The sequence below is a fragment of the Macaca thibetana genome, chromosome 10 (assembly GCF_024542745.1).
Source record: "Macaca thibetana thibetana isolate TM-01 chromosome 10, ASM2454274v1, whole genome shotgun sequence".
Classification (NCBI taxonomy): Eukaryota; Metazoa; Chordata; class Mammalia; order Primates; family Cercopithecidae; genus Macaca; species Macaca thibetana.
The window spans coordinates 21,115,028-21,142,214 of record NC_065587.1 but is presented as its reverse complement, the minus strand read 5'-3'; the positions used below and the strand labels follow the sequence as shown (position 1 = coordinate 21,142,214).

At 47.6% G+C, this 27,187-nt stretch overlaps 2 protein-coding genes across 4 annotated transcripts in view; one reads left to right on the top strand and one right to left on the bottom strand.

The window, feature by feature from the left end:
- ZMAT5 (zinc finger matrin-type 5) overlaps positions 1 to 27,187 on the bottom strand; it is a 357,894-nt gene that overhangs the window by 26,303 nt on the left and 304,404 nt on the right. Inside the window, exon 2 of one of the 2 annotated variants that reach the window (XM_050806848.1) lies at positions 4,817 to 4,863. The gene's annotated coding sequence lies outside the window, so the exon portion shown is untranslated. Of the gene's footprint in view, positions 1 to 4,816; positions 4,943 to 27,187 lie in introns of those variants that run through there. The other variant, XM_050806847.1, reaches the window with a different exon arrangement.
- Positions 5,240 to 8,107, top strand: LOC126963991 (cytochrome b-c1 complex subunit 9). Of its 2 annotated transcripts, none has more exons than XM_050806851.1 (2): positions 5,240 to 5,423; positions 7,843 to 8,107. In XM_050806851.1, exons 1-2 carry the CDS (start codon positions 5,274 to 5,276, stop codon positions 7,882 to 7,884), a joined length of 192 nt encoding a protein of 63 aa, XP_050662808.1. In that variant the 5' UTR covers positions 5,240 to 5,273; the 3' UTR covers positions 7,885 to 8,107. The 2 variants fall into 2 exon arrangements, with proteins under 2 accessions (XP_050662808.1, XP_050662807.1); XM_050806850.1 differs by lacking the exon at positions 7,843 to 8,107 and adding an exon at positions 6,507 to 6,632.

Here is a 27,187-nt window from a genome sequence, read left to right as displayed (position 1 = left end):
ACTATACTCCAGCTTGGGTGGCAGACTGAGACCCTGTCTCGAAAAAATAAAAAATAAAAGGGGGCCAGGCACAGTGGCTCATGTCTGTAATCCTAGCACTTTGGGAGGCTAAGGTGGGCAGATTACCTCGGTCAGGAGTTGAAGACCAGCCTAACCAACATGGTGAAACCCTGTCTCTACTAAAAATACAAAATTAGGCCGGGCATCGTGGCTCACGCCTGTAATCCCAGCACTTTGGGAGGCCGAGGCGGGTGGATTGCCTGAGCTCAGGAGTTCGAGACCAGCCTGGGCAACACGGTGAAACCCCAACTCTACTAAAATACAAAAAATTAGCCGGGCATGACGGCATGTACCTGTAGTCCCTGCTACTCGAGAGGCTGAGGCAGGAGAATTTCTTGAACCCAGGAGGTGGAGGTTGCAGTGAGCCGAGATCGTATCACTGCACACCAGCCTGAGCAACAGAGTGAGAGTCTGTCTCAAAAAAAAAAATTAGCTGGGCATGGTTGCAGGCGCCTGTAATCCCAGCTACTCAGGAGGCTGAGGCAGGAGAATCACTTGAACCTGAGAGGCGGAAGTTGCAGTGAGCCGAGACTGCACCACTGTACTCCAGCCTGAGTGACAGAGACAGACTCCTCCGTCTCAAAAAAAAAAAAAAAAAATAGTTTAGTGTGCTGGTGCACACCTGTAATCCCAGTTACTTGGGAGGCTGAGGCACGAGATTGAACCCAGGAGGTGAAGGTTGCAGTGAGCCCAGATCATGCTACTGTATTCCAACCTGGGTGACAGAGCAAGACTCCGTGTCAAAAAAAAAAAAAAAAGTCTCCTGGGTCAGGTCCCCAGAAATCCTGATTTAGCAGATCTGGAGGGGAACCTAGAAACCTGCATTTTAACTAGCAAGTCTAATACCCCTTAAGAAGCAAAAGCCTGGAGGAATGAGCTTTCCCTCGAGTTCCAAATGCAGTTGCTGCTGGGGACAGTTACTCTGGGTAGACACAGCCCCCTGGACTCATGTCCCAGCTAGAAATCAGTTCAATGATGAATAACCTCAGGTCACTGAAGTGGTAATCCAACTGCATGCTAAGCACAATTAGTTAAAGTGGATAAAGCTGTTTTCTTGATAAGCGTCTTGTCATACTCCTGGAAAGTTTAGAATTAAAAAATAGAAGCATAAGGGCAAATCAAATTCACTGTATTAATGTTCTTATCCTAAACTGAGTAATAGTATATTTTTGGAATTAAAAAGTAGCTGTAGGCCAGGCACGGTGGCTCACACCTGTAATCCCAGCACTTTGGGAGGCTGAGAGAACAGAATCGCTTGAACCCAGGAGGCGGAGATTGCAGTGAGCTGAGATCGCACCACTGCACTCCAGCCTGGGCAACACAGCGAGACTCTGCCTCAAAAAAAAAAAAAAAAAAAAAAAAGTAAGTAAGTAAGTAAATAAATAAATAAAAATTAGGCTGGGGAGATGGCTCATGTCTGTAATCCCAGCACTTTGGAAGGCCAAGGTGGGTGGATCAGTTGAGCTCAGTAATTTGAGACCAGCCTGGCCAACATGGTGACACCCCTAAAATTTTTTTGTCTCTACAAAAAATATATAAGAAAACCAGAAAACCAATGAGTGAGGCATAGTGGCATGCACCTGTAGTCCCAGCTACTTGGAAGGCTGAGGTGGGAGTATCACTTGAGCCCAGGAGTTGGAGGCTGCAGTGAGCTATGATCATGCCACTACACTCCAGCCTGGGCAACAGAGTAAGACCCTTCTCAAAATAATATAATAATAATAATAATAATAATAACAACGCAGTGTGGTGGTGCACAGCTGTAATCCCAGCTGTTTGGGAGGTTGAACCAGGTGAATTGCTTGAGCCCAGGAGTTCCAGGCTGCAAGGAACTATGATTATTACAACCAGGAATTATGTGCCACTGTACTCCAGCCTGGGAAATGGAGGGAGACCCTGTCTCTACAAAAATAAAACATAATAAAACCAAATAAAACAAGCCACACCTTTAACTCCCTGTGGTCTTCCCTACTCATTGCACCTAAAATGATTCTCTCTCCTCTGAACTTCCCATCAGCCAGATTGGTTGGAAATGATCAGCAAGACCTAAGTAGTCTTCCCCTAGAGTCTCACAACTTCCTGCTCTGAGGGGCTCCCAGGATGCTTTGCAAATAGTAAAAAACCACAGTAAGGATAACTCATGGATGTAAAGCATTTCACTTTTTACCTTCTGATCCCCTAACCTGGTATTACTGTTGCTATTTACAGATGAATTACAATATGGCCCAGAGAGTCAAAGCCTGATCAATGTCACAGAGTCAGAGGCAGAGCCAGGCCTGCAATCCAATCCCTGGTTTTTGTTTGTTTTGTTTTCCTTTGAGCTCTGTCACCCAGGCTGGAGTGCAGTGGCGCAATCTCGGCTCGTGGCAGCCTCCACCTCCCAAGTTCAAGTGATTCTCCTGCCTTAGCTTCTCAAGTAGCTGGGATTACAAGCAGGTACCACCACACCTGGCTAATTTTTTTTGTATTTTTAGTAGAGACAGGATTTCACCATGTTGGCCAGGCTGGTCTTGAACTCCTGACCTCAAGTGATCCACCCACCTTGGCCTCCCAAAGTGCGGGGATTACAGGTGTGAGCCACCGCGCCCGGCCCCTAGTTTGTTTTTTGTAGAGATGGTCTCACTGTGTGGCCCAGGCTGGTCTTCAACTCTTGGCCTCAAGTGTTCCTCCTGCCTTGGCCTCCCAAAACGCTGGGATTATAGGTATGAGCCACCATGTCCAGCCCAGTCCCTGGTTTTGAATGCCACCCCTATCCGGATGACTCTTCTCAGGCTCATACCTCTCCTCTAAACTCCAGATCCGTGTCCTCATTTGCCTCTAGACACCTCCACTTGATGTCTGTGGGCCAGCTCAAACTGACATGGACAAAACAGAATTTAAGATAATTCCTGTTGATTTTAAATTGTTGAGGTCAAAACTTAGATGTCAGCTGGACGCGGTGGCTCACACCTGTAATCCTGGCACATTGGGAGACCGTGGCAGGTGGATCACTTGACACCAGGAGTTCAAGACCAGCCTGGCCAACATGGTGAAACCCTGTCTCTACTAAAAACACAAAAATGAGGTGGGTGTGTTGGCGTCTGCTTGTAATCCCAACTACTCAGTAGGCTGAGGCATGAAAATTGCTTGAACCTGGGTGGCAGAGGTTGCAGTGAGCCGGGATGGCCACTGCACTCCAGCCTGGGCAACAGAGCAAGACTCTGTCTCAAAAAACAAACAAACAAAAAAAAACACACAAAAAAACTTAGATTATCCTCCTTGATTCCTCTTTCCTGTGCACCCTACACACATCTGCTAGCTTGCTCTGTCTGCCCTACCTCCCAAATTACATCCCAAATCTGATCACTGCTCTGCTCCACACCCTAACCTAAATTACCACCCATCAGGCCAAGCGTGGTGGCTTACGCCTGTAATCTCAGCACTCTGGGAGGCCAAGGTGGGAGGATCACCTGAGGTCAGGAGTTTGAGACCAGCCTGGCCAACATGGTGAAACCCCATCTTTACTAAAAAAAAAAAAATTAACTAGGCATGGTGGCAGGCACCTGTAATCCCAGCCACTCAGGAGGCTGAAGCAGGAGAACCACTTGAACCCGTGAGGCGGAGGTTGCAGTAAGCCGAGATAGCACCACTACACTCCAGCCTGGGCAACAGAGCGAGACTCCATTTCAAATAAATAAATAAATAAATAAATAAATAAATAAATAATCACCCAACTTCCCTCAACTGATCTACAACAATAACTTCCCCCTCACAGTCCACTCTCCATAGAACAGCCAGGATGATGACATTAAAGTGCAAATTAAATCTTGTCGCATTTCTGCTGAAAACCCTTCAGTGGCCTCCTAGTGCAATTAGGAAAAAACATGACTCCCTGGCCAGACGCGGTGGCTCACACCTGTAATTCCAGCACCTTGCAGGGCCGAGGCAGGAAGATCGCTTGAGCACAGAAGTTGGAGACCAACTTATCAAAAACAAAAACCAAAGAAAACAAGACTCCGTAACGTGGGTTCCAAGGCCAGATATCAGCTGACCGGAGTCCACCTCTTCATAATCCACTCTACTTCTTTCCCTCAAACATCCCAGGACTGTAGCTGCCTCAAGGCCTTTGCACCAACGTTTTCCTGTTCAACTCTACTATTCATTCAGGTATCTAGTCAAGTGTCACCCCCAGAGCAGCCACCCAGGGTGCAATGTCACCACCACTGCCTCTCCAGTCAACCAAAGCACTATGTGTTTGTTGCACTGTACCTCCCCCACCTGCCCACTCAGTAGATTGAGCGCTCTATGAGAGCAGGGACTTGTTCACTGCTGGGTCCCCAGAGCAGGGACCAGAACAGGCGCTGGGAAAACATCTGTTGAATGTCCCAGGTACTCCAAACCCGCTCTTTTCAATACCAAGCAGGTCCCAAGTCTCCAGCCTTCCAGACCAGGGTTGCCGGGTGCGAAGCCCAGGGGTGAGAGTAACAGGAAGCAGGGCAGATCCCTCCCTGCCGTTAAGCCAGCGTGAAGGGTTTAACCTCCAGGACAAGACTTTTGCCACAGGCTCCAGCTCCTGGCCTAGACTTGGGGCTGACGGAGGGGACAAGGTGAAGAGATGAGCCAGGGTCTCGGGAACCCAGATCCCCTCACCCCTCTATCCACTCCCCATCCCAAGGAATGGTGCGTCCCGCCGCAGGGCGTACGGACAAAGAGGGAGGCGCTCAAGTCTTCCAATGCGGGGAAAAGAGACGCCCCCTCGGCGTCTGGCGGAAGGTACCTGGCTCCCCGGTGGCGGCAGCTCCAGGCTCCTCCTCCTGCGTCCCCACGTCGCGCACTGCTTGCTGGGATTCGTAGTCTCGCCTTGGCCATCAGCTCCCCCTTCCCAGAGAGCTTTAGGAATCCAAGCCAGGACGGGGCGGAGGGCGGGGGGAAGGTGATGGCGCGCGAGGGCTTCTGGGAGTTGTAGTTTAACATATTCAAACAGCCAGGAATTCTGGAGAGGAAAAATTGGGTAATAAATTTTATCAGATTATTTGGGTTGTCCTGATATGGATCTTATGAGATTTTTTTTTCTCAGGCCCAGGACAGCCGTATCTCTGTGGTTCAAAACACCCAAAGCCGAGATTCAGAGGTACTACAAATCCCATAAAGTGTTGCACGTCTAGGGCCTTTGGAGAACGAGGTCGGCCCCGGCGCAGGCGCGGTGGCGCGAGTTGGACCGTGAAAAAAGAAACATGGCGGCCGCGGCGTTTACTTCGAAATTGTACTCCCTGCTGTTTCGCAGGACCTCCACCTTCGCCCTCACCATCGTCGTGGGCGTCGTATTCTTCGAGCGCGCCTTCGATCAAGGCGCGGACGCGATCTACGACCACATCAACGAGGGGGTGAGGGCCTGTGGCATCCTTGACCTTGGACCTGCCTGAGGGGTGACAGTGGAGTAGAGGTGGGACGGGACTCAGTAACCTTTACCAGGAAGGGGGTAAGGGGTAAACCGTCGGCGTCTTCTGTCTCGAGTCCGCCGTCTGTCCCCTTGGCTTGATGTGAATTATAAAACGTTAAGCGAGGTTAATATATCTCACTTTACAGGGGTTGTAAGTATCGCTGTGTGCCACCCCACATACCCACTTGTCCATTATCAGAAGCAAAAACTAAAGGCTAGTGAGAGCAAAGGACTTACTAGGTGCACAGGAAGCCAGGGGCAAGTCAGGGCCAGAAACGGGACCCCTGTCTCTCAGGGTTTCAAGGGCAGATTTGAGCAGGCGACGGTCGTGAAAAGGACATTAGACACCTTAGACGCCGTGGCTGAAGTTTCAGGTGACGCTTTCGGTCCCCAAGGCTTCCCACGTAGGCAGTTGTTATTAATGGTTGAGAGTGGGAGCTATGAAATCAGAAAGCCTTGGATAGGAACACTGGTCCTTGTCACTTAACTGTGGCATTAAGTTGAGCAAGTTTCTTCTCTGAACTCCGTTTTAACTGTGAGATGGAGATATTAATAGTAGTAACCTGAGCACTATTGTGAGGATCACAGGAGATGCAGCAGGGTGCCACATGCCTGGTAGGTGGCACCACTGAAAAGTAATCACTGCTTACATTCCTCAGGAGAAAGTGGAAGCATGAGGTAGGAATGGCAACACATTTTTGACTTTTATGTATCACGCACTGTGCTAGGTGCAGTGCATGCTTTATATTGCTAAATTATGACTGTATTGGAGTAGGCCTTATACATCTAGCCCTGTTCCACCACTCGTTTTTAATTTGAGACTGACTCTGCAGCCTGGGAAGGCACTGTCCACTAGTGCTATGCTGCCTGTGACCAGTGCAACTTCCTGCCCACATGAAAGCATTGCCACTGTACCGTCTCTTGCAGTTGCTTCTGCTGACCACTCCCACTGATCTGGAGAGACATCCAAGCATGTTGTTATAACTCACCATTTTCCCTGTGCTTTTTTTTTTCTTTTTTGAGACAGGGTCTCACTCTGTCGCCCAGGTTGGAGTGCAGTGGCATGATCACAGCTCACTGCAGCCTTGACCTCCTGGGTTCAAGTGATCCTCCCACCTCAGCCTCCTGAGTAGCTGGGACCACAGGCAAGTGCCACCACGCCCAGCTAATTTTTGTGTTTTTCGTAGAGATGGCGTTTCACCATGTTGCCCAGGCTGGTCTCGAATTCCTGAGCTCAGTCTGTCCTCCTGCCTTAGTCTCCTAAAGTGCTGGGATTACAAATGTGAGCCACTGTGCTCAACCTCTTGTGCTTTTGGGAATGAGAATTTTGGCCAATTTAGGTCCCAGGAAATGTTTTAAATGGCTCATGGTGAAATATTTTGGGACTACACACTTACAACCTCTTCAGTAATACCTGGGAGTTAAAGAACTGAGACATCTTCCAGGCTGTTTTCCTTAATAATTGTGTGTTTTGGGGCACTTCCCTCGATCTCAACCTGAATTTCCTATAAAATTAAAATCACCCCTTTCTACTTCACCTGGTGATTGAAAGCATCATAGTATTTTATAAATGCCAAGAATTATGCATGAAGGCTCAGCACGGTGGCTCACGCCTGTCATCTCAGCGCTTTGGGAGGCTGAAGCGGGCAGATCACTTGAGGTCAGGAGTTTGAGACCAGCTTAGCCAACATGGCGAAACCCCATCTCTACTAAAAATACAGAAAGTAGCCGGGTAGCGCACACCTGTATTCCTAGCTGCTCGTGAAACTGAGGCAGGACAATCGCTTGAACCCAGGAGGCTGAGGTTGCAGTGAGCTGAGATTGCGCCACTGCACTCCAGCCTGGGTGACAGAGGAGTCTCAAAAACAAAAAAAAAAATGTGCATCAAGCATAGGATTGCTTCGAGTTTGCCCACCACAAGTGTATCTTTTTATTTTTATTTATTTTTTTGAGACGGAGTCTCGCTCTGTCGCCCAGGCTGGAGTGCAGTGGCGCGATCTCCACTCACTGCAAGCTCCACCTCCCGGGTTCAAGCCATTCTCCTGCCTCAGCCTCCGGTATAGCTGGGACTACAGGCGCCCGCCACCGCGCCCGGCTAATTTTTGTATTTTTTTAGTAGAGACGGGGTTTCGCCGTGTTAGCCAGGATGGTCTCGATCTCCTGACCTTGTGATCCGCCCGTCTCGGCCTCCCAAAGTGCTGGGATTACAGGCGTGAGCCACCGCGCCCGGCCAAGTGTATCTTTTTAATCAGGACATGGCATATGTTTCTCCCAAGCTCATTTGAGAGACCAGGGCAGTAGGAGTAGTTGTAAAATGTGAGAGGCAAAGGTCAAAGTTTGTGGCTCTTGTCTTTAAAATGCAGAAACTGTGGAAACACATCAAGCACAAGTATGAGAAGAAGTAGTTCCCTGGAGGCCCCCATCGAGGCCAGAAGGACCAGGTCCACCCAGCAACTGTTTGCCCAGAGCTGGAGGCTGAGCTTGAAGATGATGCTCAAGTTACTCTTCATGGACCACCGTTCGCTGTTGGCAAGAAACGGCTTTACTTACAAAAGACTCTTTACCTTCTGCTGTGTTTGAAGTATGTTTAGTCAGCATGCTCAGGAAATAAATCTGAATTGCCCTTGAGACCTGCTTCTGCATTGGTTGCTTTGTTAACTCTACCTGATCTTCACTTGTCAGTAATTTGAGACCACTTCAAAGCCCTCTGCAAACACCCCAAGGGCAGAGTCTGCTATTTTGAGTTTTCCATTAACTTCCAAAGAATTCCGCTTTTCAAAACAGGAGCCAGAGTTGGAGATATTACAGTCAACTTTGGCTTCTGAGCCAGTAATTCCATTCTTAAATAACTCACTGTCTTGGCCATGAGGAAGCACTATGGCCTCAGCTGGGGGAAAGACCCTGGCCTGGGGGTCTTAGCCACTCCCCACCCTAGGGTCTAGTTCAGGGGTATCCAGTCTTGGCTTCCCTGGGCCACGTTGGAAGAATTGGCTTGGGCCACACATAAAATAACACTAATGATAGCTGACGAGCTAAAACAAAAGACAAAACGGTTTGTGCAAAAATCTCATAATGTTTTTAGAAAGTTGAAGAATTTGTGTTTGGGCCTCATTCAGAGGCATCCTGGGCTGCATGCAGCCTGCGGGCCTTGGGTTGGACAAGCTTGGTGTATTCTGCCTCTTACTGAGTATCTTTTGGTAAGCTGCCATACCTCTCTGGCTCACAACCTCCTGCCACCGTTCCACTCTGATGAGTTCAGTTCGTAAAGGTGCTTAGTTGGTGGGTTTGAATCCTCACTCCACTGACTCTAGCTATGGGAACCAAGGTGATATGGTTTGGCTGTGTCCCCACCCAAATCTCATTTTGAATTGTAGCTCCCATAGTTCCTATTTGTTGTGGGAGGGACCCGCTGGGAGATAATTGAATCATGGGAGTGGTTCCCCCACACTGTTCTCATTGTAGTAAATAAGTCTCACTAGATCTGATGATTTTATAAGGGGTTTCCCCTTTTGCTTGGCTCTGATTCTCTCTTGCCTGCCGCCATGTAAGACGGGCCTTTCCCCCTCCACCATGAGTGTGAGGCCTCCCCAGCCACGTGGAACTGTGAGTGCATTAAACTTCTGTTTCTTTATAAATTACCCAGTCTCGGTTATGTCTTTATCAGCAGCGTGAAAATGAACTAATACACAAGGGCAAGGCACTTGAACTTGCTGACCTTCGGTTTCCTTATCTGTAAAATGGGGTAGTAGAACATACTGTATGGGATTTTGGGGAGTATTAAAGGAGTTGTGCCTGTAATCCCAGCACTTTAGGAGGCTGAGATGGGAGGACTGCTCGAGGCCAACAGTTTGAGACCAGTCTAAGCAATACAGTGAGAATCCCCACCTCTACAAAAAAATTTAAAATTAGCTGAGCATGGTGGCACAAGCCTATAATCCCAGCTACTTGGGAGGCTGAGGTGGCAGGATTACTTGAGCCCAGAAGTTAAGGTTACAGTGAGTTACGATTGTGCCACTGCACTCCTGCCTGGGGCATAGTGAGACACTGTCTCTAAAAAAAATTTTTGGCTGGGCATGGTGTCTCATACCCGTAATCCCAGCACTTTGGGAGGCCAAGTCAGGTGGAATTGCTTGAGGTCAGGAGTTCGAGACCAGCCTGGCCAACATGGTGAAACCCTATCTCTACTAAAAATACAAAAATTAGCCACGTGTGGTGGCATATACTTGTAATCCCAGCTACTCAGGAGGCTGAGGCAGGAGAATTTCTTGAACTCGGGAGGTGGAGGTTACAGTGAGCTGAGATCGCGCCACTGCACTCCAGCCTGGGAGACAGCAAGATTCTGTCTCGCTCTGTCACCCAGAATGGAATGCTATGGCGCGATCTCAGCTCACTGAAGCCTTGACCTGGGTGCAAACAATCCTCCCACCTCAGCCCCCCAGGTAGCTGGGACTACAGGTGTGCGCCACCTCTCCCCGCTAGTTTTTTTGTATTTTTTGTAGAGGTAGGGTTTTGCCATAGTTGCCCAGGCTGGTCTCGAACTCCTGGACTCAAGACATCCTCCTGTCTTGGCCTCCCAAAGTGTTGAGATTACAAGCCACCATGCCCAGCCAAAAATGTTTTTAAATTAAATTTTTTAAAATAGAGGAGCTGTAGGCCGGGCACAGTGGCTCAAGACTGTAATCCCAGCACTTTGTGAGGCCATCGCAGGTGGATCACGAGGTCAGAAGATCGAGACCATTCTGGCTAACATGGTAAAACCCCATTTCTACTAAAAATACAAAAAATTAGCCAGGCGTGGTGGCAGGCGCCTGTAGTCCCAGCTACTTGGGAAGCTGAGGCAGGAGAACAGCGTGAACCGGGGAGGCGGAGGTTGCAATGAGCAAAGATCGTGCCACTGCACTCCTGCCTGGGGACAGAGCCAGACTCCGTCTCAAAAAAAAATAAAAAAAATAGAGGAGCTGTACTGCAGTTAGCACAGTCACAGATACTGGCACATGGAAGAAACTGTTGGCAAAGACATGGATGCTAAGGACTCAGAAAACCAGATGATTCTGCTGGAAGGCTGGAGCAGCAGGAATGTGAAGAGGAGGAGTTGGAGAAACGTCTGGTTATTCATTCAGCAAGCGTTTGGCTGGCCACTGTGAGGCACTGTGCTAGCAGGACATACGGTGGTAATATAGCACTTGGGGCTTAAACTCCTATGGGGAAGACACCAAAAGCCATCCTGTATTATTACAGACTGAGCCAAGGGCTCTGGGAAGCAGTACAAGGAGAGGGAGGAATTAACCAGGAGTGACAGCTGGTCTAGGGAAGCCTCAGAAGAGCTGAGACCGATAGATGACAAAGATGAGCCACTTATGTTGGGCATCAGAGGCAAAGCAGGGGAAGTAGCAGGTTTTAGGGCCCCTAAGCGGGGAAAGCACTTGCCGTGTTGTAGGAGCTAAGAGGCCAGGTAGATGAGGTTGAAGGTGGAGAATACACGAGACCAGATCATTCAGGACCTTGTAAGTCACAGTGAAGAGTCTGGGCTGGGTGCGGTATGCTTCATGCCTGTAATTCCAGCACTTTGGGAGGCCCAGGCGGGTGGATCACTTGAGGTCAGGAGTTCAAGACCAGCCTGGCCAACATGGTGAAATCCCTGTCTCTACTAAAAATACAAAAATTAGCAGGGCATGGTGGCATGCACCTATAATCCCAGCTACTTGGAAGGGTGAGGCAGGAGAATCGTTTGAGCCTGGGAGGCAGAGGTTGTAGTGAGCTGAGATCTCGCCACTGCACTCCAGCCTGGGCAATAGAGTGAGACCATCTAAAATAAAATAAAATAAAATAAAAAAGATCTGGATTTTACCAAAATTAGAATGAGTAGCTACTACTGAAAATTTCCTAAGCAAAGGAACAACAAGCTCTGTCATATAAAAACTTCACTCTGGGGCCAGGCGCTTGTAATCCCAGCACTTTGGGAGGCCGAGACGGGCGGATCGCAAGGTCAGGAGATCGAGACCATCCTGGCTAACACGGTGAAACCCCGTCTCTACTAAAAAAATACAAAAAATTAGGCGGGCGCCTGTAGTCCCAGCTACTTCGGAGGCTGAGGCAGCGTAAACCCGGGAGGCGGGGCTTGCAGTGAGCTGAGATCCGGCAACTGCACTCCAGCCCAGGCGACAGAGCGAGTCTCTGTCTCAAAAAAATAAAAAACAAAACAAAACAAAACAAAAAAAACTTCACTCTGGCAACTGTGGGGCAATTAGATTGGAAGTGGGTGGGAATAAAAGCAGAGAGGGTAGCTAGGAGGCTGATACCTGGCTCCTGGTTAGAGCCCATGGCTGTTAAAGACCTTGCAGCCTGGCTGGAAACTGTGCCTCCTGGCTGGGAGTGGCAGAGAAGAACATTGGGAAGCCCTGAGCAGGGATACAGCAGCTCTGGTTTGTAGCTGGGGAAGCTGCCTGGCCTGGGTAAGGTAAATGACTCACCAGTCTGCCATCTTTCACCTACAGCCTGATGTGATTCAGCCAGAGCTGGATTATCCAGAATCTTCTCTGATGGAGGAAGATTCAGGTCAGGAAACCCATGGAGAGGTAGGAGAGACCCTAGAAATCGTCCAGTTTTTCCTACCTGAGGCATATCTTTGTGAAGATGAAGTTGAAGCCTAGAAAAATTATGACCTGCCAAAGATAGTACAGCTCTGCGGTCAAATTAAGACCTAAGGGAGGCCAGGCACAGTCAGACGCGGTGGCTTATGCCTGTAATCCCAACACTTTGAGAGGCCAAGGTAGGTGGATCACTTGAGGTCAGGAGTTTGAGACCAGCCTGGGCAACATGGCGAAACTCTGTCTCAAACTACAAAAATTAGCTGGGTGTGATGGCTCATGCCTGTAATCCCAGCTACTCGGGAGGCTGAGGCAGGAGAATCGATTTAACCTGTTAGTCAGAGGTTGCAGTGAGCTGAGATTGTGCCACTGCACTCCAGCCTGGGCAACAGAGCAAGACCCCATCTCACAACAACAAACAAAAAAACACATAAAAAATTAAACTTAGTTTTATTCAGAAGTTTTTTTGGTTTTTGCGTGTTTTTTTGTTTTTTGTTTTTTTTAAGAAAAAAAAAAAGAAGACCACCTGAACCAAAGCAGAGGCTATTCTAAGACTTTTGTTTTTGAGACGCCACCATAGCTCACTGCAGCTTTGAACTCCTGGGCTCCCCCACCTGGGCCTCCTGAGTTGCTGGGACTATAGGTGTGTGTGCCATTGTGCCCAGCTAGTTTTTCGCAGAGACGTGGTCTTGCCATTACCCAGAAGGGTCTTAAACTCCCAGCCTCCAGTGATCCTCCCTCCTTGGCCTCCCAAAACACTAGGAAAATAGGCATGAGGCACTATCCCTGGTCTCAAGACTTTTTTTTTTTTTTTTGAGACGGTGTCTCATGAGAGTGCAGTGGCACAATCTCGGCTCACTACAAGCTCTGCCTCTTGGGTTCACGCCATTCTCCGGCCTCAGCCTCCCGAGTAGCTGGGACTACAGGCGCCCGCCACCACTCCCGGCTAATTTTTTTGTATTTTTAGTAGAGACGGGGTTTCACCATGTTAGGATGGTCTCGATCTCTGGACCTCGTGATCTGCCCGCCTCGGCCTCCCAAAGTGCTGGGATTACAGGCGTGAGCCACCGCGCCCAACCGGTCTCAGACTTTTATGAATGATTTCAGCATCACGTAGAGAATGACTCTGGGGGTTGAAGATTGCAACTTATATTAAATTGTTCCCAATGATTTGAGGGCAACATTCTGGTAAACAATAAAGCAGGGGCCGGGCGCAGTGACTCATGCCTGTAATCCCAGCACTTTGGGAGGCCAAAGCAGGTGGATCACCTCAGGTCAGGAGTTCGAGAACAGCCTGGCCAACGTGGTGAAACCCTGTCTCTATTAAAAATACAAAAATTAGCTGGGTATGGTGGCGTCTGCCTGTAGTCCCAGTGAGAGGTGACAATGTGCTAGCAGCCCTCAGCGCCTCCTCGGCTTCGGCGTCCACTCTGGCGGCGCTTGAGGAGCCCTTCAGCCCACCACGACACCGTGGGAACCCCTCTCTGGGCTGACTGAGGCCGAAGCTGCCTTCCTCTGCTTGTGGGGAGGTGTGGAGGGAGAGGCGTGGGCGGGAACCAGGGCTGCACACGACGCTCGCCGGCCAGTGCGAGTTCTGGCGGGTGCGGGTGCGGGCGCGGGCTCGGCGGGCCCCGCACACGGAGCGGCCGGCTGGCACCGCCGGCCCAGGGCAGTGAGGAGCTTTAGCACCCGGGCCAGGAGCTGCGGAGGTTGCGCCGGGTCCCCCAGCAGTGCCGCCCGCTGGCGCTGCACTCAAATTCTCACCGGGTTTAGCTGCCTGCCGACGGGGCAAAGCTCAGAACCTGCAGCCCGCCATGTCTGAGCTCCTCCCGCTAAGGTGGGCTCCCACGCGGCCTGAGCCTCCCCGACGGGCGCCGCCCCCTGCTCCGTGGCGCCTGGTTCCATCGACAGCCGAAGAGCTGAGGAATGCAGGTGCAGCTCAGGACTGGTGGGCAGCTCCACCTGCAGCGCCTATGCAGGATCCACTGGGTGAAGCCAGTTGGGCTCCTGAACCGGATGGGGACTTGGAGAACTTTTACATCTAGCCGGAGGATTGTATGTGCACCAATCAGCACTCTGTGTCTAGCTCAGGGTTTGTGAATACACCAATTGGTACTCTGTATCTAGCTAACCTAGTGGAGACTTGGAGGACTAGCCCTCTGTGACTCTGTGTCTAGCTCAAGGATTGTAAATGCACCAATGAGCACTCTGTGTCTAGCTCAGGGTTTGTAAATACACCAATCAGAACTCTGTGCCTAGCTCAAGGTTTGTAAATACACCAATTGGTGCTCTGTATCTAGCTAACTCTGTATCTGGCTAACTAACACTCTGTGACTCTGTGTCTAGCTCAAGGATTGTAAATGCACCAATCAGCACTCTGTAAAAACGGACCAATCAGCTCTCTGTAAAATAGACCAATCAGCTCTCTGTAAAATGGACCAATCAGCAGGATGTGGGTGGGGCCAGATAAGGGAATAAAAGCAGGCTGCCCCAGCCTACCAGCGGGAAGTTGCTGGAGTTTGTTTCCGGAGTGTGGATACTTTGTTCTTTAGAATAAATCTTGCTGCTGTTCATTTTTTTGGGGCTCTTACTCGCTCTATGAGCTGTAACTTTTACTGCAGAGGTCTGCAGCTTCGCTCCTCAAGTCCACGAGATCACAAACTCACCGAAAAGAACGAACAACTCCAGACGTGCTATTTTTAAGGGATGTAATACTCACTATGAAGGTCTGCATGTGAGACCATGAACCCACCAGAAAGAAGCAGCTCCAGAGCATCTGAACATCTGAAATAAAAAACTCTGGACGCACCATCTTTAATAACTAAGAGAGGGTGCGTGGCTTTGTTCTTGATGTCAGTGAGACTGAGAACCAACAAATAAATTCTGGAGATATCAGCTACTCATGGAGGCTGAAACAAAAGAATCATTTAAACCTGGGAGGCAGGGCCAGGTGCGGTGGCTCAAGCCTGTAATCCCAGCACTTTGGGAGGCCGAGACGGGCGGATCACGAGGTAAGGAGATCGATACCATCCTGGCTAACACGGTGAAATCCGCGTCTCTACTAAAAAATACAAAAAAAAAGCCGGGTGAGGTGGCAGGGGCGTTGTAGTCCCAGATAGTTGGGAGGCTGAGGCAGGAGAATGGCGTAAACCCAGGAGGCGGAGCTTGCAGTGAGCTGAGATAGCGCCACTGCACTCCAGCCTGGGCGACAGAGCGAGACTGTGTCTCCAAAAAAAAAAAAAAAAAAAAAACCGGGGAGGCAGAGGCTGCAGTGAGCTGAGATCGTGCCACTCCACTCCAGCCGGGGTGACGTAGCAAAGCTTTATCTGAAAACGGAACAAACAAAAATGCATAAGGAATTAGTCTTGTTAAGAATTTTTATTTTTTGAGACGGTCTCACTCTTGCCCAGGCCAAAGGACAATGGCACAATCAATGGGTCATTGGAGTCTTCAACTCCTGGGCTCAAAGGATCTCCTTGCCTCAGACTGTCCAGTAGCTGGGACTATAGTTGCCTGTCACCACACCCAGCTAATTTTAAAATTTTTCCTTTGTAGAGATGGAGTCTTGCTGTGTTGACCAGGCTGGTTTTGAACTCCTGGATTCAAGTGATCCTCCCGCCTCAGCCTTTCAAAGTGCTGAGATTACAGGTGTAAGTCATTGTGCTCAGTCTTGCTCTGTTACCCAGGCTAGACTGCAGGGGCGTGATCTCAGCTCACTGCAACTTCTGCCTCCCAGGTTGCAGCAATTCTATCTCAGCCTCCCGAGTAGCTGGGATTACGGGCACCTGCCACCATGCCTGGCTAATTGTATATTTTCTGTAGAGATGGGGTTGCGTCATATTGGTCAGGCTGGTCTCAAACTCACTTCAAGCAATCCGCCCACCGTAGCCTCCCAAAGTGCTGAGATTGCAGGGGTGAGCCACCACGCCCAGCCTGGAGTCATTTATCTTTCAGGGAATCTTAATAACTCAGGCAAGAGGTGTTGGCGGGGACGGTTGCATACTCTAACCTGTTCTGCCTTCAAGGATTCTGCTAGAGAGCTGCATTTCATCGCAGTCGGAGGTTCAAACAAATGAGCAAACAGGATTTCTTAAATTTGCTCTTTTCACACCAGATTATTAAGTGGTTAACTATTGAGTGAGTCGTTATTTTTCTTTTCCTTTTTTCGGTGAGACGGAGATTTACTCTTGTTGCCCAGGCTGGAGTGCAATGGCGCGATCTTGGCTCACCGCATCCTCCGCCTCCCAGGTTCAAGCGATTCTCCTGCCTCAGCCTCCCAAGTAGCTGGGATTACAATGTGCCACCACGCCCAGCTGGTTTTGTATTTTTAGTAGAGATGGTTTTTTTTTTTTTTTTTTTTTTTTTTTTTTTGAGACAGAGTCTCGCTCTGCCGCCCAGGCTGGAGTGCAGTGGCATGATCTTGGCTCACTGCAAGCTCCGCCTCCCGGGTTCACGCCATTCTCCTGCCTCAGCCTCCCGAGTAGCTGGGACTACAGGCGCCCGCCACCTCGCCCGGCTAGTTTTTTTGTATTTTTTAGTAGAGACGGGGTTTCACTGTGTCAGCCAGGATGGTCTCGATCTCCTGACCTCGTGATCCGCCCGTCTCGGCCTCCCGAAGTGCTGGGATTACAGGCTTGAGCCACCGCGCCCGGCCAAGATGGGGTTTCACCGTGTTGCCCAGGCTGATCTCGGACTCCTGACCTCGAGTAATCCGCCCGCATTGGCCTCCCAAAGTGCTGAGATTACAAGTGTGAGCCACTGCGCCTGACTATTTTTTTCTTGGAGACAGATTCTCACTGTAGCCCAGGCAGGAGTACAGTGGTGCAATGACAGCTCCCTGGAGCCTTAAACTCCAGGGCTCAGGTCATTCTCCCACTTCAGCTTCCCAAGTAGCTGGAACTACAGGTGTGCCTACCATGCCTGGCTTTTTTTTTTTTTTTTTTTTTTTTTTTTGAGACTGAGTCTTGTTTTGTTGCCCAGGCTGGAGTGCGGTGGCACGATCTTGGCTCATTACAATCTGTTTCCCAGGTTCAAGTGATTATCCTGCCTCAGCCTCCTGAGTAGCTGGGATTACAGGCACCTGTCACCATGCCCGGCTAATTTTTTTGTTTTGTAGTAGGGATCGGGTTTCACTATGTTGGCTAGGCTGATCTCGAACTCCTGACCTCAGGCGATCTACCCACTCTGGCCTCCCAAAGTGGTGGGATTACAGGCACAAGCCACCGTGCCCATCCAGCCTTTTTTTTTTTTTTTTTTTTTTTTTTTTTTTTTTTAAAGAAATGGTCTTGCTATGTTGCCAAGGCTAGTCTTGAACTCCTGGCCTCAAGTGATCCTTCCACTTGGGCTCCCAAAGTTCTAGGATTACAAGCGTGAGTCACTGCATCCTGCTGTTTTTCTTTGCCATTGTATTTTCTAGATTTCTAACTTTTCTGCATCAATCGTGTATTATTTTTATAAGGTGGGGTACATAAATTAAAAGGGGGTTTCCCAGAGAGAGAGTGAATACAGAGAGCTGAGAAACATGAGCCACTAGCTCTGGCTCCAGGCCTGGAACCCCTCTGCTTGGTGGCCCAGGACTCCTTCCTCAGATGCCAATGAGGACTTGTCCCTGGGTGGCACTGCCAAATGAGAGCTGCCTCCCCGCTCCAGTCCCAGAGCTCCCTGGACGGGTCTGCCATGCAGGTGGGGAAAGGTAGGGTTAACACCCTCCTCTGATTGGCACCAAGAAGCTGTTTGTAACTAGAAAAATGTTCTCCCTCCCAAGCTTAGCCTGAGGCATTTCCTGGAGGCAAGAGCTGGAACAGTCTTTACAGTCAGAAAGCCCCAAAGGCTTCCCACCTGCTCCCCAGCACAGGTGGTAGGAAAAGTTAAATACTTGGGTACGTTAGAAGTGAGTTCCAGAAGGTCTCTGATCCCACATAGCTCTGAGCGATCAGGACCACTCTCTGGGCTAAGAGTATTGGAGTTAATGTCATTTCCCTAGCTTCTCTCTTGTGTTCAAAAATATCTCTTAGGCTGGGTGCAGTGGCTCACACCTGTAATCCCAACACTTTGGGAAGCCAACGCGGGGGGATCGCTTGAGCCCAGGAGTTTGAGACTAGCCTGGGCAACATGAGACCCTGTCTCTACAAAAAAAAAAAAAAAAAAACAAAACAAAACAAAAAAAAACTCATGTTAGGACTATGAAGAAAATCAAACTGATAATTTATGGAGAGAGATTCTGGCTTGAAGAGTAATGTTACATGTTCTTTGTTTCTTTTATCTTTTTATCTTTTTTTTGAGATGGGGTCTCTGTCTCCCAGGCTGGAGTGCAGTGGCACTCTCTCGGCTCACTGCAACTTCTGTCTCCCGGGTTCAAATGATTCTCGTGCCTCAGCCTCCTTAGTAGTTGGGGTTACAGGTGTGTGCCACCATGCCCAGCTAATTTTTTGTATTTTAGTAGAGACAGGGTTTCACCATGTTGCCCAGGCTATCCATCCACCTTGGCCTCCCAAAGTGCTGGGATTACCTGCATGAGCCACCGTGGCCGGCCAAGAGCATTGATTTTACAATGGACAGTCCTGGGTTAGACTTTCCAAGCCCCACCATTTGCTGGCTGTGCAAACTCAGACAAGTAAGTTACTTTCTCCGAGCCAGTTCCTTTATCTGTAAAATAAAGAACCCCCATGACACTGCACAACGGCAGTTCTGATCTCTTGTTTCTGAAGGTATTGTTATCTAGGAGGGGTGTCAAGGGAAGTAAACTCTGTATAGTAAATCTCCACCCAGCTGACTGCTTAAATAACCCAGCCAGAGGGTACCCTAGAATCTTCTGACACCCCAGGGCTGCCTGCCAGGGTTAAAACATTTTACCTCTATGTTGTCATGGCGGCCCGAAGAAAGAAGGAAGACCCAGCTCTCAGAACATTCTAGGTTTGTGCACCCAGCACACCTTGAGCTTGTCCCATAGTAGACACAAGGATGCATCCTAACCACAGGCTGGGTTCTCTGGGGAGTGGACTCTGCTGGGGGCTAGTGTAGACCAAGGAAAGGAAACAGGACCAGCAGAAGTCAGACCGGCTGGGCGTGGTGGCTCATGCCTGTAATCCCAACACTTTGGGAGGCTGAGGCAGGTGGATCATCTGAGGTCAGGAGTTTGAGACCAGCCTCTCCGACATGGTGAAACCCCATCCCTACTAAAAATATGAAAAATTAGCCGGGCGTGGTGGGGGGGTACCTGTAATCCCAGCTACTCGGGAGAGACAGGAGAATTGCTTGAACCTGATATCACACCACTGCCCTCTTGCCTGGGGGACAGAGTGAGACTCCATCTCAAAAAAAAAAAAAGTCAGACCAAGATGTAGATGTAGATTTTTTTTTGTGTTTTGTTTTTGTTTTTTTTGAGACGGAGTCTTGCTCTGTCACCCAGGCTGGAGTGCAGTGGCATGATCTTGGCTCACTGTAACCTCCGCCTCCCAGGTTCAAGTGATTTTCCCACCTCAGTCTCCTGAGTAGCTGGGACTACAGGCTTCCGCCACCATGTCTGGCTAATTTTGGTATTTTCAGTAGAGACGGGCTTTCGCTATGTTGGCCAGGCTGGTTTCAAACTCCTGATCTCATGATCCACCCGCCTCAGCCTCCGAAAGTGCTGGGATTACAGGCATCAGCCACTGCATCCGGCCATAGATACAGTTTCAACCAAGGCTTCCGCTGACCCTGGTGAGTTCTGAAGCATGGCCGTTCAGAACTGTCCTGATCTGGGTGAGCAGGGCCATTTATAGCCTCTTTTTCTTTTTGAGGTTTTTTTTTTTTTTTTTGTGGTAGAGACGGGGTTTCACCATGTTGACCAGGTTGGTCTTGAACTCCTGGACTCAAGCGATCCGCCTGCCTTGGCCTCCCAGGAAGTGCTGGGATTACAGGTGTGAGCCACTGCACTCAGGCTATAGCCTCTTTTGGTTACTTACGGGAGGCTGCTGCCTAGGAAGTGGGCAGACAGGGCAGGGCAGTTCTCTTCAGCCTGGCCAATCCCCGAAGAGGCCGACAGCACATCCAGCACCCGAGGTGGTAAATCCTTCATACTGAAGTGGGTATGGGTGCCCACCACACTCCCCTCCCTACCTCTGCCTCTTTCTCAGGTCCATTTTATACCTGCATTTGCTTCTTGAAGCTGTGTAACAACAGATTGGCAAAATAAAAATCACTAGATGTCCTTTTACTTATTAAATTCAGAGTTTTTTTTTTTTTTTTTTTTTTAAATATCCAGCATGAGCCAAGATGTGGGAAATAATTGTTTCAAACACTGCTGATGGGAAGACCCATTCGACAATATCAGTCAAAAAACTTGGCCGGGCGTGGGGGCTTATGCCTGTAATCCCAGCACTTTGGGAGGCTGAGGCGGGCGGATCACAAGGTCAGGAGATCAAGACCACGGTGAAACCCCATCTCTACTAAAAATCCAAAAAGATTAGCCGGGTGCGGTGGTGGGCACCTGTAGTCCCAGCTACTCAGGAGGCTGAGGCAGGAGAATGGCGTGAACCCGGGAGGCGGAGCTTGCAGTGAGCCGAGATCGTGCCACTGCACTCCAGCCTGGGGGACAGAGCAAGACTCCGTCTCAAAAAAAAAAAAAAAAAAAAAAAAAAAACTTGACCCAGCAATTCTATGTCTAAGAATTTATCCTGAGAAGATAATCATGATTGTGGGCAAATATTTAGCCAGGAGACTCATCATTGTAACTTAACAGCAAATAATTAGAAACAACCTAAATGTACAACAGGGAATTGCCCGACTAAAGCATGGTGTAATAGAAGACAAGCCATTCAATATGATGCAGATGAGAAATAGAAAGATATTCACAATATCTCATTACCTGAGTAAATGGTGATAACAGCATGTGTAGTACGATCCCGTATTTGTAGAAAACCAGTGTGTATATTTTTTTCTAAAAAAAAAAAAATAATCTGGGGAGGATAAGAACTAAAATCTTTTTTTTTTTTTTTACGTTTACTTCTTGCCTATTATCTTTTTTATTTTATTTTTTTTTTTATTATACTTTAAGTTCTAGGGTACATGTGCATAACGTGCAGGTTTGTTACATATGTATACCTGTGCCATGTTGGCGTGCTGCAGCCATCAACTCGTCAGCACCCATCAACTTGTCATTTACATCAGGTATAACTCCCAATGCAATCCCTCCCACCTCCCCGTGATAGGCCCCAGTGTGTGATGTTCCCCTTCCCAAGTCCAAGTGATCTCATTGTTCAATTCCCACCTATGAGTGAGAACATGTGGTGTTTGATTTTCTGTTCTTGTGATAGTTTGCTGAGAATGATGGTTTCCAGCTGCATCCATGTCCCTACAAAGGACACAAACTCATCCTTTCTTATGGCTGCATAGTATTCCATGGTGTATATGTGCCACATTTTCTTAATCCAGTCTGTCACTGATGGACATTTGCGTTGATTCCAAGTCTTTGCTATTGTGAATAGTGCTGCAATAAACATACGTGTGCATGTGTCTTTATAGCAGCATGATTTATAATCTTTTGGGTATATACCCAGTAATGAGATGGCTGGGTCATATGGTACTTCTAGTTCTAGATCCTTGAGGAATCGCCATACTGTTTTCCATAATGGTTGAAGTAGTTTACAGTCCCACCAGCAGTGTAAAAGTGTTCCTATTGGCCGGGCGCGGTGGCTCAAGCCTGTAATCCCAGCACTTTGGGAGGCCGAGGCGGGCGGATCACAAGGTCAGGAGATCGAGACCACAGTGAAACCCCGTCTCTACTAAAAATACAAAAAATTAGCCGGGCGCGGTGGCGGGCGCCTGTAGTCCCAGCTACTCAGGAGGCTGAGGCTGGAGAATGGCGGGAACCCGGGAGGCGGAGCTTGCAGTGAGCCGAGATCGCGACACTGCACTCCAGCCTGGGCAACAGCGTGAGACTCCGTCTCAAAAAAAAAAAAAAAAAAAAAAAAAAAAAAAAAAAATGTTCCTATTTCTCCACATCCTCTCCAGCATCTGTTGTTTCCTGACTTTTTAATGATTGCCATTCTAACTGGTGTAAGATGGTATTTCATTGTGGTTTTGATTTGCATTTCTCTGATGGCCAGTGATGATGAGCATTTTTTCATGTGTCTGTTGGCTGTATGAACATGTTCTTTTGAAAACTGTCCGTTCATATCCTTTGCCCACTTTTCGATGGGGTTGTTTTTTTCTTGTAAATTTGTTTGAGTTCTTTGTAGGTTCTGGATGTTAGCCCTTTGTCAGATGAGTAGATTGCAAAAATTTTCTCCCATTCTGTAGGTTGCCTGTTCACTCTGATGGTAGTTTCTTTTGCTGTGCAGAAGCTTTTTAGTTTAATTAGATCCCATTTGTCAATTTTGGCTTTTGTTGCCGTTGCTTTTGGTGTTTTAGACATGAAGTCCTTGCCCATGCCTATGTCCTGAATGGTATTACCTAGGTTTTCTTCTAGGGTTTTTATGGTATTAGGTCTAACATTTAAGTCTCTAATCCATCTTGAATTAATTTTCGTATAAGGAGTAAGGAAAGGATCCAGTTTCAGTTTTCTACTTAAGGCTAGCCAATTTTCCCAGCACCATTTATTAAATAGGGAATCCTTTCCCCATTTCTTGTTTTTCTCAGGTTTGTCAAAGATCAGATGGCTGTAGATGTGTGGTGGTATTTCTGAGGACTCTGTTCTGTTCCATTGGTCTATATCTCTGTTTTGGTACCAGTACCATGCTGTTTTGGTTACTGTAGCCTTGTAGTATAGTTTGAAGTCAGGTAGCGTGATGCCTCCAGCTTTGTTCTTTTGACTTAGGATTGTCTTGGCAATGTGGGCTCTTTTTTGGTTCCATATGAACTTTAAAGCAGATTTTTCCAATTCTGTGAAGAAACTCATTGGTAGCTTGATGAGGATGGCATTGAATCTATAAATTACCTTGGGCAGTATGGCCATTTTCACAATATTGATTCTTCCTTTCCATGAGCATGGTATGTTCTTCCATTTGTTTGTGTCCTCTTTTATTTCACTGAGCAGTGGTTTGTAGTTCTCCTTGAAGAGGTCCTTTACATCCCTACTAAGTTGGATTCCTAGGTATTTCATTCTCTTTGAAGCAATTGTGAATGGAAGTTCATTCATGATTTGGCTGTTTGTCTGTTACTGGTGTATAAGAATGCTTGTGATTTTTGCACATTAATTTTGTATCCTGAGACTTTGCTGAAGTTGCTTATCAGCTTAAGGAGATTTTGGGCTGAGACAATGGGGTTTTCTAAATATACAATCATGTCATCTGCAAACAGGGACAATTTGACTTCTTCTTTTCCTAACTGAATACCCTTTATTTCTTTCTCTTGCCTGATTGCCCTAGCCAGAACTTCCAACACTATGTTGAACAGGAGTGGTGAGAGAGGGCATCCCTGTCTTGTGCCAGTTTTCAAAGGGATTTTTTCCAGTTTTTGCCCATTCAGTATGATATTGGCTGTGGGTTTGTCATAAATAGCTGTTATTATTTTGAGATACGTTCCATCAATACCGAATTTATTGAGCGTTTTTAGCATGAAGGGCTGTTGAATTTTGTCAAAGGCCTTTTCTGCATCTATGGAGATAATCATGTGGTTTTTGTCTTTGGTTCTGTTTATATGCTGGATTACGTTTATTGACTTGCATATGTTGAACCAGCCTTGCATCCCAGGGATGAAGCCCACTTGATCATGGTGGATAAGCTTTTTGATGTGCTGCTGGATCCGGTTTGCCAGTATTTTATTGAGGATTTTTGCATCGATGTTCATCAGGGATATTGGTCTAAAATTCTCTTTTTTTGTTGTCTCTGCCAGGCTTTGGTGTCAGGATGATGTTGGCCTCATAAAATGATTAGGGAGGATTCCCTCTTTTTCTATTGATTGGAATAGTTTCAGAAGGAATGGTACCAGTTCCTCCTTGTACCTCTGGTAGAATTCAGCTGTGAATCCATCTGGGCCTGGACTTTTTTTCGTTGGTAGGCTATTAGTTATTGCCTCATTTTCAGAGCCTGCTATTGGTCTATTCAGGAATTCAGCTTCTTCCTGGTTTAGTCTTGGGAGAGTGTAAGTGTCCAGGAAATTATCCATTTCTTCTAGATTTTCTAGTTTATTTGCGTAGAGGTGTTTATAGTATTCTCTGATGGTAGTTTGTATTTCTGTGGGGTCGGTGGTGATATCCCCTTTATCATTTTTTATTGCGTCTGTTTGATTCTTCTCCTTTATTAGTCTTGCTAGCGGACTATCAATTTTGTTGATCTTTTCAAAAAACCAGTTCCTGGATTCATTGATTTTTTGGAGGGTTTTTTGTGTCTCTATCTCCTTCAGTTCTGCTCTGATCTTAGTTATTTCTTGCCTTCTGCTAGCTTTTGAATGTGTTTGTTCTTGTTTCTCTAGTTCTTTTAATTGTGATGTTAGAGTGTCAATTTTAGATATTTCTAGCTTTCTCTTGTGTGCATTTAGTGCTATAAATTTCCCTCTACACACTGCTTTAAATGTGTCCCAGAGATTCTGGTATGTTGTATCTTTGTTCTTGTCGGTTTCAAAGAACATCTTTATTTCTGCTTTCATTTCGTTATGTACCCAGTAGTCATTCAAGAGCAGGTTATTCAGTTTCCATCTAGTTGAGTGGTTTTGATTGAGTTTCTTAGTCCTGAGTTCTAGTTTGATTGCACTGTGGTCTGAGAGACAGTTTGTTATAAATTTTGTTCTTGTACATTTGCTGAGGAGTGCTTTACTTCCAATTATGTGGTCAATTTTGGAGTAAGTGTGATGTGGTGCTGAGTAGAATGTATATTCTGTTGATTTGGGGTGGAGAGTTCTGTAGATGTCTATTAGGTCTGCTTGCTGCAGAGCTGAGTTCAATTCCTGGATATCCTTGTTAAATTTCTGTCTCGTTGATCTGTCTAATGTTGACAGTGGGGTGTTGAAGTCTCCCATTATTATTGTATGGGAGTCTAAGTCTCTTTGTAAGTCTTTAAGGACTTGCTTTATGAATCTGGGTGCTCCTGTATTGGGTGCATATATATTTAGGATAGTTAGCTCTTCCTGTTGAATTGATCCCTTTACCATTATGTAATGGCCTTCTTTGTCTCTTTTGATCTTTGATGGTTTGAAGTCTGTTTTATCTGAGACTAGTATTGCAACCCCTGCTTTTCTTTGTTCTCCATTTGCTTGGTAGACCTTCCTCCATCCCTTTATTTTGAGTCTGTGTATGTCTCTGCATGTGAGATAGGTCTCCTGAATACAGCAGACTGATGGGTCTTGACACTCAATCCAGTTTGCCAGTCTGTGTCTTTTAATTGGAGCATTTAGTCCATTTACATTTAAGGTTAATATTGTTGGCCGGGCGCGGTGGCTCAAGCCTGTAATCCCAGCACTTTGGGAGGCCGAGACGGGTGGATCACGAGGTCAGGAGATTGAGACCATCCTGGCTAACACGGTGAAACCCCGTCTCTACTAAAAAAATACAAAAAACTAGCCGGGTGAGGTGGCGGATGCCTGTAGTCCCAGCTACTCGGGAGGCTGAGGCAGGAGAATGGCGTGAACCCGGGAGGCGGAGCTTGCAGTGAGCTGAGATCCGGCCACTGCACTCCAGCCTGGGCGACAGAGCGAGACTCCGTCTCAAAAAAAAAAAAAAAAAAAAAAAAAGGTTAATATTGTTATGTGTGAACTTGATCCTGCCATTATGATATTAACTGGTTATTTTGCTCGTTAGTTGATGCAGTTTCTTCCTAGCCTTGATGGTCTTTACATTTTGGCATGTTTTTGCAATGGCTGGTACCGGTTGTTCCTTTCCATGTTTAGTGCTTCCTTCAGGGTCTCTTGTAAGGCAGGCCTGGTGGTGACAAAATCTCTAAGCATTTGCTTATCTGTAAAGGATTTTATTTCTCCTTCACTTACGAAACTTAGTTTGGCTGGATATGAAATTCTGGGTTTAAAATTCTTTTCTTTAAGAATGTTGAATATTGGCCGGGCGTGGTGGCTCACGCCTGTAATCCCAGCACTTTGGGAGGCCGAGACGGGTGGATCACGAGGTCAGGAGATCGAGACCATCCTGGCTAACACGGTGAAACCCCATCTCTACTAAAAAATACAAAAAACTAGCCGGGCGAGGTGGCGGGCGCCTGTAGTCCCAGCTACTCCGGAGGCTGAGGCAGGAGAATGGCGTGAACCCGGGAGGCGGAGCTTGCAGTGAGCCGAGATCCGGCCACTGCACTCCAGCCTGGGCGACAGAGCGAGACTCCGTCTCAAAAAAAAAAAAAAAAAAAAAAAAAAAAAAGAATGTTGAATATTGGCCCCCACTCTCTTCAGGCTTGTAGAGTTTCTGCCGAGAGATCTGCTGTTAGTCTGATGGGCTTCCCTTTGTGGGTAACCCGACCTTTCTCTCTGGCTGCCCTTAAGATTTTTCCCTTCATTTCAACTTTGGTGAATCTGGCAATTATGTGTCTTGGAGTTGCTCTTCTCGAGGAATATCTTTGTGGCGTTCTCTGTATTTCCTGAATTTGAATGTTGGCCTGCCCTACTAGGTTGGGGAAGTTCTCCTGGATGATATCCTGAAGAGTGTTTTCCAACTTGGTTCCATTTTCCCCCTCACTTTCAGGCACCCCAATCAGACGTAGATTTGGTCTTTTTACATAATCTCATACTTCTTGCAGGCTTTGTTCATTTCTTTTTCTTTTTTCTTTAGGTTTCTCTTCTTGCTTCATTTCATTCATTTGATCCTCAATATTTGATACTCTTTCTTCCAGTTGATCGAGTCGGTTACTGAAGCTTGTGCATTTGTCGTGTATTTCTCGTGTCATGGTTTTCATCTCTGTCCATTCGTTTATGGCCCTTCTCTGCATTAATTATTCTAGTTATCAATTCTTCCACTTTTTTTTTTTTTTTTTTTTTTTTTTTTTTTTTTTTTTTGAGACGGAGTCTCGCTCTGTCGCCCAGGCTGGAGTGCAGTGGCCGGATCTCAGCTCACTGCAAGCTCCGCCTCCCGGGTTCACGCCATTCTCCGGCCTCAGCCTCCCGAGTAGCTGGGACTACAGGCGCCCGCCACCTCGCCCGGCTAGTTTTTTGTATTTCTTAATAGAGACGGGGTTTCACCGTGTTAGCCAGGATGGTTTCGATCTCCTGA